Consider the following 10,877-nt stretch of genomic DNA (forward strand, 5'->3'; position numbering starts at 1 on the left):
ATATGAGACAATACAAGATTTTCTAAAATTCTCATTCTGTGTTTTTTTTTTTTCTTCCTCCCCAGGCTCCAGAGGAGATCTACTCGGCCGGAGATGCCCTGGTGTTAAAATTTCACTCGGATGACAGCATTGGAAAAAAAGGTTTTCACCTGCACTACACAAGCACAAAGTTCCAGGACACTCTACATGTGAGCAAGTGACTCTTTATAAAAAAAAAAAAAAAAAAAAAAAAAACTCTAAACCCGAACCTACATCCATACTTAAAGCCAAACATTTTGTCTGCCACACCCATTCCAGCGAGGAGCAGACACTTGGAATCACACCACAAAGCCACAAATGTACCACTCACATCTGCTAGATTGAAGTCAAGCAGACAAATTACATATTTACTCACTGTGTTACAGCTTTGGACGAACACTAAGGACTAGTTTTCAATTTTTACTTTGAGGATTCGCCTCATGTAGCCTGTAATGAACTCGTGTAGCCCGATGAGGATTTAAAATGCAGATGTAGTTGAAAGACATGAGGTCATTTTGCACAAACTGATGAGATCCAATGCAAGACCTGCATCATCATAAACAATACTCTATGATGTGTGTCACTTAACTTTACAGTAAACTTGTGATGAATTGCATTGGATCTCATTGGATTTAGAAGAAGTGCTTAAGTTAGTGTCAGTGAGTGTAGTTTATTTTTTTTATTTTTTTTTGTATCGTCTGTGTCACTTTTTGTCTGAGGTCACATGATCACTTGTCGTACAGTTGTATTGAATGGGGTCAGTGTTAATCCCACATTGGCTTTACTTGCATTGCACTAAAATTCAATTTTCTTCGCTGTAAAAATAAAACACTTTACCTGTATAGAGATACCAATGAAAATATTCAGGTGCTTCTCAATAAATTTAGAATTTTTAATTAATTAAATATGAATGGACAATACTTCTGAAAGCCAATTCCTAACTATTTTCGTCATTATTATTATTTTTTTATTTCTTGAGATGGTGAATTTTGGGTTTTCCTCTGCTGCAGTCAAATCGGAATCTAATTTAAAATAATAACAATAATAATAATACCATTAAATGAAATATTTCACTTTGTAGTGAATTTCATAAATGAATTTAACTGTCGGTATTGGACTACGGAAACAAATTCAGTTTTCCACCATATTCTAGTTTATTGAGTTGCACCCGGTTTAAAGACTATAAAGTAACATCTTCTTGATTTAGTTTAATGCAAACGATCAAAAATGTGTGTGATGTAGCTACTGATGTAAAATGTGGAGGTTTATGTTAATATAATAATAAAAAATCTGACATTTACCAAAATGTCAAACAGTATCCAGGAACTGTCTTTATGTTGTTAATTTTGAGTTAACTTAAAATTCTTTTAACGCCACTAATTTTTTTTTAATGCGTGATTAATGACCACCCCTTACTTGGAAAGCCAGTTGCAGACACGTAGACGTCAAAATTTAGCAGTGATAAATTTAATAAAAATGAAAATATTTGTGGAGTCTAGGGTCAAATTATATTTTACAATTTTATGTGCAAAATTTCACAAGTTACTCGTTGTTGAAGATTATATAGCTCTTAATATGAAAAGAAAAATACACTGAACTGTCATCAATGTCTTACAAATGCAATTATGCCATCTAGTGGCAGAAAAAATGACCAACACAAATCAATATCACACTTGTTTCATACAGTACATCGTTTTATTTTTAACTCAATTTCATGAATATAGATCCAGTCTACAGGCTGATAAAATCAGTCTAAATCTAGTGTCTCATTCTGTACAAGTTCCAAAAGAAACACATAGACTTCACAGTAAGTTTAAATCTTTGGCAAGAAAACTTTAAGAGGCTCGTTCTCGTGCACTTTGTCCAGAAATCCCAAGTTGAAGTAAGGAAAGAGCGTCTCGCTGAAGATCTCTCTGAAAGTGTAAAGATGTGTCATGGTTTCCGCATTGTAAAAGGACACCAGACCTCTCTTGTAGTCCAGGTACACCCCGATCCTGGCCAGCGGCTCCTCCAGGGACAGAACAGTGGGCGGGGATGTACCCGCCATGTACTGTATGCCGTAGGAGAGCGAGAGGGTCCAAAAGCCGTTAGCTGGAAGAGCTTTGATGACCCCCTTTCTGGGCACCGACTCCCGGGCCACGCCCACGGTCCACACGGTGCTGCTGTAGACTTCGATCTCCCAGTAGTGTCGCCCGTGGGTGAAACCTTGGCTGCCGAGCAGCGACAGGGCGGCGTTGAACCTGTGCGGGTTGTCCTCCACGGCGTGGTTAAAGGTCTGGTAGCGAACGCAGGTCAGCGACGAGGTGAGACTGAGCCAAGGGTTGGCCGTGCTGGAGTTAAATGTGATGGCCGCAGGGACTAAACAGGAGATGAGGTCACGTGGCAAAGGATTTAAGGGTGGTAGTTGTAGGCTATATAGCATAGATGGGCAGAATAATCATCTCAACTAGTTTGTGGTCGTAACAATTGGAAGCAAAGCTAATATGGCACACATTGTTTTTGCTCAATAATATTCTTCAAATAACATTTCAACACATTCTTTTATTTTTTTAAGTTAAACTTAAAATGTAGTTTAAGTTTGTTTTCATTTTTTAAATGCATTTTAGTTTTTATTTTGCTAACGAAATTGTGTTTTGAATTTTAGTTGTAATTTTTTTTTCATTAATTTCCGTTGTGCGATTGGCTGGCAACCAGTCCAGGGTGTCCCCCGCCTACTGCCCAGAGCCAGCTGAGATAGGCGCCAGCACCCCCCGCGACCCTTGTGAGGAATAAGCGGTCAAGAAAATGGATGGATGGATGGATAATTTCCGTTGTGGTGTACGGAAGCGTATTGCATTCACTTGAAAAGAACAAAAACAAAAAAAAACACCCATTTTTCTGACTAATTTTTGGGGGGGGAGCTTTGTCTTTTTGAGTAATTTTTTTCCCCTTTTTTTGAATTTTTTTTATGCTTTACTGATTGTTTCTGTCATTTAAAAAAAAAACAAAAAAAAAAAAACAGGAGAAAACAAATCTGAAAAACAGGAGGAAAAAAGACAAAACAAAAAAAATATTCCAAAAAAAACAGAAAAAAAAAATATTCCAAAAAACAAAGCTCCCAAAAAAATTAGTCAGAAAAACAGGATTTTTTTTTTTTTTTTTTTTTTTTTTTTTTCCCCCTGTCCAAGTGAATGCAACGCTTCCCATTGTGGTGCCATATTGACTGCATTATTTTTAGTTTCAAAATGTAATCATTGTCTTGTATATGTAACAATAATTCTTGCTGTACAGCCTGCCTCTATGGAGTTTGTAGCAAACATGCGTATGTGGGTTTTCTGTGGGTACTACTCCAGCTTTCTCTGCATTACAAAAACATGTGTTCAGATCATTGGAATTGTCCGAAGATGTGAATGTAAATGATTGACTGGCAACAATCAGACAAGTTGCTCTCCAGTTCAGCCCAATGAGGACAAGCGCTGTAGAAAATGGCTGGATGAAACAATTGGCTGGCTCGATGGATGGTGAGTGCCCTTTTCAATGGCATTAAGTGCTTATTGAGGCTTATAAAGAGCGTTAAGTGTAGTACCTGGGTAAATACTGCCTTTCATGGATTTCCACACTCGATACTGCAGGGGCCCCGCAAATCGTCCTTCACACAGACTGGGAGGCGTAAAAGCTGGCTTCTCGAACTTCAGCGAGGGTCTGCCAACACAATCCAAACAAGACGCAGTGAAAACAAAAACCCCGAGAGGAACTCGCATGCGTTTTCTCACACTCACCTCTGCAGCAAAATTTTGATGCTCTGAAATGAGACGGGAGGAGGAGAGAGTGGTGATTAGTTTAGTTGTATCTGACATGAGAGAAGTCCTTTTTTTTTTTTTTCCACATTACATCAACGTCTGCGCTCACGCACTTGATCCCACCCAGTCGGAGCTCCCCGCGGCCGGTGGGGAAAGTCCCGCGGCCGTGACCGGAGACTGGCCCGGTGGCCCAACTAAAACTCCTTTATCCTCCTGATCAACCACTGAGCTCACTGCTCTACATCCTGTCCAGCAGAGGCTCTTTTGTTATCGGGAAGCAGGGGGCTACTTGACCCTTGAAAATGTGCGCATGCATGCCGGAGCGTTTGGCTTCCTTCAGATGGTGCGTAGACTTGACAGGAAAGGCAAAACAGTCCCACCCAGCTCACTTCAATTTCATGTTCTTTATGTCTACTCTGCTTGAAAACCAAGACCTCAGCATTTTCCCTCCAGAGCTGACTCAATCCAAACTACCCCAGCCCTGGTTTCATAGGGGAATTCCGTTTGACTTTACCCGCAGTAGAATGAAGGGGTCCTGCTCCCTCAGCTTGTCCTCGATCTCTTGGAGCGCTCTCTGCAGACGGGAGATCTCCACGCACAGGAGGGCCTTGTGCTCGTCCAGGCGGATCAGCTCGCGGCGCTCCTCCGTCTTCAGCTTCACCTGCAGCATCTTCTCCTCCTGGTAGAGGAACTGGTGCAGGTCGCTGAACTGAGCTTCGATGCGCTGCTTCAGGTCAGCCGTGTGCTCCTGGGGAGGTCACAAGCCATGTTACTCAACAATGTAATTGGTATGGAAAAAGTTGCAGGACTGGTTTCAGAAAATAATGTCAAACAAAGAGTTCCTGGCCAAAAATAACATTTCCATTCTAAAGCATTGGAGCAAACGTCCGATGCACCAAATCTAGCTCCACGTGATTTTGGATGACAGTGCTGCAGAGGATTTAAAAAAAAAAAAAAAAAAAGTTTCCTTCTCGAACTGTATGAAGGCGTGGCAGAAAAGTGAACTCTTGTAGTGTGGATTTGAAATCTTTTTATGACACCATTCCTGGAACTTTTCTGACACATCTTTTATATTTACATGCCATACGAACATGCCATAATTCATTGAAGAGTGTTTGTTGTTTTCTCACCTTAAGATTTTTGACTTCGTCCTCAGCTTCCCTGTCGCACTGCATGGCCGTGTTGAGCTCGGCTTTGAGGGAATCCATGGAGCTGTTCAGAGATGCCTAATTGAATGAGGAAGAAGAACCTTTGACTATCTTCTCACTGGGACAAAATGGAACAAAAATATGGCAGTTTTCTTCTCCGGAGGTGAGCTCCTTAGAATTTGTAATATGGCTACTGAATGGGCAACATGATGATCTCGTGCAGGGGTCAGCAACCTTTGTCAAAAGAGCCATTTGTCATGCTTTGTTTTCATACATTTTTATATTTTCTGCCTTTCTCTCCAATTTCTGCCATTTTTTTTTTAGCAATTTTATTGACATATTATGGGAATTTTCTGCCTTTCGTCTTCCTTTTTTAGACATGGCTATTTTTTGGCTTTTTTTTCCCACATTTGTTGCCATCAATCTATGACATTTTTGTCAATTCTGTGGGTATTTTATGGTAATTTACAGGATTTGTTCTTTTATTTTTTGGACATTTTATAGTTATTTTTTAAATGTTTTCATTTCTGCCTTTTTTTAAATTCGATTTTCTCACATTTTTGGCAATTTCATGGACATTTTATGGTAATTTTCTGCTTTTCCTCTTCCTTTATGGAAAGTTTGGACTTTAACATTTTTTAAATACAGTATTTAATTATTTTGTATCTAAATCATTAATTAATTTAACGTATATTTTACTTAAAAATTACTTACAATGACATCACAACTGTTCAAGGCTCAGGTAACGACCAATCACGGTTCAGCTTCAGAATACTGGTAAACCATGATTGGGTGTAGGCACTGTGATGTCATTTTCAGGTGACAGCAAGTGGCAAAATGGCCGCCCTCTGAGATGGATAAAAACAGGTGGATTTTCCTGCTTAACTCATATTCCACAGACACAATATTAATCAGAATGCAGCGTTTAGACTAGTGGGGCTACATAGAATTGTAGGAAAAAAAATGTACATTTTGACTTACCTTTAAAAGTTGAAAAACGTAATGCATTATGCCATTTTAAAAACACCTGTCCATTAGGTAACATTCACACCTGCGGCACATTTAGTGCACTTAACATGGATGTTCTTGAGGTGTAGGAAGATGCCGAAATACTCAAAGACAATCTACACAATCATGTAAAGAACATTGAAACTTCGCACACCAAACCTCAGAACTGTGAGCAGAACTTGTTGGCCTTGGTGGTGATCTACACTATATGCCGATTGCAATTCTGTTTTGACAGATGACTAATCCTGTACTAATACACACAAATATAACACAATAGGTACATCTAGAACGTCAATAACTGCGACTGGCTGGCAACCAGTTCAGGGTGTACCCCACCTACTGTCCGAAGCCAGCTGGGATAGGCTCCAGCACCCCCCGCGACCATTGTGAGGAGCAAGCGGTTCAGAAAGTGGATGGATAGTAATATCAGGTGTAATCGTCGTACCTCCAAGACCGGTTTTGGTCTCATTTTGGACACACCAGCAATGCAGTATAGTTGTGAACAGAAAGAGTGGCACATTCCTCAGAGCGACATAGCTTATTTTATTTTTATTTTATTTTTTTTAATAAACTCTACTCAAAACTTTCCTTGTAAAATATACTTAGAATTTCTGAATGAAAAAAAAATGCTATTTTTTTTCAAGTACTTCTTACTCCCCATTTTTTACAGTATACGTTCTTGTCAGCTCACCCTATACTTGAGCTCTGCCTCTTGCACACACACCATGGTGTGGTTCCTGTGCTCCTGGGAGATTCCACACACCAGACACACCAGCTCCTGATCCTCCTCGCAGTAAAGCTTCAGCTCCTCCCGATGCCGGCTGCAGCGCGGAGCCGGCGGTGGCGCCTTCTCCGCCGCGGCCGCGTCACCCGGCCTGCTTCCGCCGCCGCCACTCTCCTCCAACCCCTGACAGTAGCTCTCCACGATGTTGGCCACGATGCGGTTGGGCCTGTAGCTCTGCCCCGGGTACACCTTCCTGCACTGGGGACAGGAGCCCGACACCGCTTGGCTGTGGCCCCTCGGCCCCGTCCAATAGCCCTCAATGCAGCTCTGGCAGAAGGTGTGATCGCAGGGCAGAGACACGGGCTGCTTGAAGAGATCCAAGCAGATGGAGCAAGTCAGGTCTCTGCTGATTCGGTGCGCCGAGCTTTTGGTTACGGGAGTGATGGCGGGAGGCTGGCGCTTCTCCATGGCCGTCGGCGTGACAAAGTCTCCTTCCTTGGCCTTCCAGCTCTTCCTTTCTTGCTTGGCCCCCTGGTTGAGCTTCTCCACATTCTGCAGATACGCAGACTGGATTTTCTTGACTTCTTTCTGGTTCTTGCTCATGTCTGGTGGTTGTGAGCGCACAATCTGCCGGACCGCTTCCCTCTGTGGCCTCCTTCCTGTTGACTGTGGAGAAGTGTGCTGTGCGCGGGTGAGGGGGGGCAACAGCCTCTCACATCCGTTGATAGAGAGGGGGAATCTCCTCCTCCCTTGCTAACCGCCTCCTCTCTCCAGACAGTCACAACACATAGCCAGGAAACAGAGGCGGGATACAGTACTTGAGCCGCGTGTTTGTTTTCACCGCGTCTGGACAAAGCTCCAAGCCACAACCCTCTTAATCGGCGGCAAAAAAATGTAAATCCACTTCATGTGCCTCAGAGGGCATTTCAAGATGAATAGAGTGGAAGCACTGAACAATCGTGTGAGATTGTCATCAGTTTCATGCATCAAAGAACAAGCACCAACAAGTTCTCACATGAACTAAACAGGAGCATGGACATTCCCTCTCCGTCTTTGTCCACTTTTCTATCACATATTTACTAGGGATGTAACGATAACGGCAAAATCGTGATATCACGATATCAAAACTGCCACAATATCATCATCGTCATGTTCAAAATATTTAAAAGGAACACATCTGTTAAAGAAGTCAGGTTGATTTCCATTTGTGAAGTTCTAGCAACCTCTGATGGCTAGTTTTTTTTTTAGTGCAGTTTAATTTTAACAAGGCATGTTTTGGCCCTTCTTTGTTTAAAAACCACACCATAAAATGTCAAAAAAACAACAAAAGAAATCCTGAAAATTACCATAAAATTACCCACAAAATTGCCAAGACATGATAGCAAAAACGGCAGGGAAAAAAATGTAAAAAATAAATAAATAAAAGTAAAAAAGAAAAGAAAGGCAGAAGATGACCATAAATTGTCCATAAATTCACCAAAAATGTCTGAAATTTAACATAAAGGCATAAAATCCTAAACAAAGTATGAAAAATTACCCCATTAAAAAAAAATCAAATAAAATAAAAAAAATCCAAAAGGGAAGAGGACAGGTAGACGAAAATGCTTGTCTACGTATTGGATGCTGCTGTCATGTATTGTGGTGCAGCTCTAATTAGCTCTTCATCCCTCATTATGTTAGGCTAACACTAACACATTGTTCCCTTCATCACAATCTTCAAATGTTTTGCAGCTCCAGACAGATTTTTTTTGTTATTCATTTGTTCAAAAAATGGCTCTTTTGACAGTAAAGATTGCTTCGAACATCTGTGCAGCAAACTTTCTTCACTGTTATTACTCACTGACACATAATGACAGGCCAGCGGAGGAAAACTGGCAGTCAGCATGTGCGTGTGAGAAGTAGCTCAGTTCCCATCCTGTCCTCGTGCGTGGGAGTATTGAAGGGCGGTAACAATTTTGTTTACTGGGAGCCAACTGCTCATGAAATGTGTCACGAGAAAACAGATTATTTATTTACAGTATTTGACCGCTACAAGTCATCGGAGACAAATGAGGACAGGCTGCCTGGCAACAGGCCACAACGTGTTTGTCCCATCAAACATGTTTCCTGCTGTCATCATCACTCGCTGTAATAAAACATGAAACTATGGTGCGTTAGTTGACACACACATAGCTTACACATGCTTCCACTTTATTGTATTCTCAGAAGTATGGGAACCTTTGGGAATTACCTGGATTTTTGCATAAACTGGTCATAAAATGTAGTCTTCTTAAATTAATACCACATAAGCAATTAAAATGTTCTGCATTTTTTATTTTTTTATTTTTTTTATTGAACACAACATTGGAACATTTGCAACAGGGTTTCCGTGAGTCATCAAAAATGATTAAATGTCATAAAATTTGTTTTGATGGCACTAACAAGCATTAAATATGATGTCCAGCGGCATTAAAAATTTAGATGGAATTATTGCAAACACATTGTTTTTCATGCTTTATTTTGCATACAACATTGTACAAAGGAGGCACTACAGCACAATTTAGCAATAATAAAAAATCTAAGAATTTTTGGTGACTGATGATTAGTTGTAATTTATAATCATACCAAATACAAAATGCTATGAATTTTAAAAAAAAATGTAATGTTCCTGTCACCAATGTCCAACAGGAAACACTAATATCACCTAGTGGCAGAAAATTACTTCACCATAAATCATTGAGTCAATGTTTCACACTGCTTTTAACTGTTTAGTATATCTGGTTTTTGTTTTTTTTTTTCAAATAACTTAATTACTATAAAATTACAGTATCAGTGAACTAAGAAATACAACCACATTTGTATTTGGTTTTACAATATTGTAGAGTAGCGCAATTGAATGATTGAAATAAAACTTATTGCGCTATAGTGAAGTGCTGCACACAATTAATTATCCCATAACCTTCTGAGGTGCATGATAAAAGTAGTGGGAGGGATTGACAACTTCAGAGCTGTTCATGTTAATTAAGTCAGTGGACAGATAAAAAGCTTTGGAGTTAATTAAAGATTTTGCATTAATATTCCCGTGCACCTCACAGATTATGGTGTTTCTTTATATCCTGTATCTTCTAGCATATTTATTTTGAACTAAATGGCGAGCATATGTTCAAGGAATTCTTGGCAACAAAAGCATTTATTTTTCCTATTACGGACAAACAGTACATGACACCGGCAAAGCAGAGATCTGAAGTAAACATTAAGAAAGGATATTGCCTCCAATGAAAACATCACAGTGTCACTTTTTAATAAAAATCCAGATTCCCATGATCTCATAAATGAAGGATATTACTTTTTAATCCTAAGGAGGAGTTGTCTTTTTTTTTTTTTTCCTTCAATAGATGTTAATTATGGCTAAGGGTGATTTGTTTTTATTCATCTAGGATCCTCCCTATTCTACATACAGCATGTGTTTTGGTTTTAAATCCCATTTCTTCATGGTTATATGGGGGGGGGACGACATAGCATATTTGTGGCACGGCCGCTGACAGCTCAGAGTGTGTTTGCAAGCTGCGCGTATAAGTAAATTCGGAGAGGAATGCAACATTCATGCAGGGAAGGAGGAAATAAAAGCAACGCTGTCACACGCACGTCTGCGCACATGCGCATCCACCGTTAAACTCTGAAATCGGAGGCACTCTGGAACTTGCGAGGCTAAAAATATCTCTGGCGTTTGCATCAGGGAGGCAGACCGGATTACACATCTGCCAAGTGCTAGTCGAGTTTTAATAGGATAAACAATATATAACAATGTGGGGCTCGATTTTGCTTTATACATTAAGAGGTGGAGAAATGGGTTTTTTGTTTTTGTTATTGTATCATCATAGGATATGTTGTTAACAATTTTGCAAACCTGGAAAGCCGTTATATGGGCCTTTAATATGACATATTAGTCGATGTGTTTTTCATTTTTCTTTTTTTTTACGTTATCTCTAATCACTGCCAGAGAACTAATCTGCTAAATGACTTACACTCCACAATTACAAAATTGTAAACAAAAATTAAACAATAATTCTGAGTTGTTTAAATTAATACATTTGCACCTTTTTATTTAAAAATGATTAATTTAATAAATCCTATTATTGCATAATTATAATGTTTCAAAGAAATTTATTTGTTTTAATATATACTTTTTTTTTTCTTTTTTTTTTAACCTTTAAACGTATT

General features: G+C 39.6%; 2 protein-coding genes across 4 annotated transcripts in view; one reads left to right on the top strand and one right to left on the bottom strand.

Moving 5' to 3' along the window:
- Positions 1-1,336, top strand: part of LOC144002007 (bone morphogenetic protein 1-like) — a 32,419-nt gene extending 31,083 nt beyond the window's left edge. For all 3 annotated transcript variants that reach the window (XM_077496786.1, XM_077496787.1, XM_077496788.1), the window contains exon 25: positions 66-1,336. In XM_077496786.1, the coding sequence (XP_077352912.1) occupies positions 66-200 (135 nt within the window). In that variant the 3' untranslated portion in view covers positions 201-1,336. The remainder of the gene's footprint in view (positions 1-65) is intronic.
- Positions 1,337-1,685: 349 nt separating this feature from the next.
- trim69 (tripartite motif containing 69) lies at positions 1,686-7,409 on the bottom strand. Its single transcript, XM_077496790.1, has 6 exons — positions 6,645-7,409; positions 4,928-5,023; positions 4,312-4,545; positions 3,777-3,799; positions 3,584-3,699; positions 1,686-2,376 (listed from the first exon to the last, which is right to left on the bottom strand). Exons 1-6 carry the CDS (start codon positions 7,278-7,280, stop codon positions 1,832-1,834), a joined length of 1,650 nt encoding a protein of 549 aa, XP_077352916.1. The 5' UTR covers positions 7,281-7,409; the 3' UTR covers positions 1,686-1,831.
- Between the last annotated feature and the right edge of the window lie 3,468 nt (positions 7,410-10,877).

The sequence above is a fragment of the Festucalex cinctus genome, chromosome 15 (genome assembly GCF_051991245.1).
Source record: "Festucalex cinctus isolate MCC-2025b chromosome 15, RoL_Fcin_1.0, whole genome shotgun sequence".
NCBI lineage: Eukaryota > Metazoa > Chordata > Actinopteri > Syngnathiformes > Syngnathidae > Festucalex > Festucalex cinctus.

What these genes read in the sequence shown, in the direction of transcription:
- trim69 (XM_077496790.1), bottom strand. Translation starts at nt 7,280, where the DNA reads ATGAGCAAGAACCAGAAAGAAGTCAAGAAAATCCAGTCTGCGTATCTG. An exon ending in ACGAAGTCAAAAATCTTAAG is followed by an intron (nt 4,546 to 4,927) that starts GTGAGAAAACAA and finishes TGACCTCCCCAG; the next exon opens with GAGCACACGGCTGACCTGAA. An exon ending in ATCAAAATTTTGCTGCAGAG is followed by an intron (nt 3,700 to 3,776) that starts GTGAGTGTGAGA and finishes TTGTGTTGGCAG; the next exon opens with ACCCTCGCTGAAGTTCGAGA.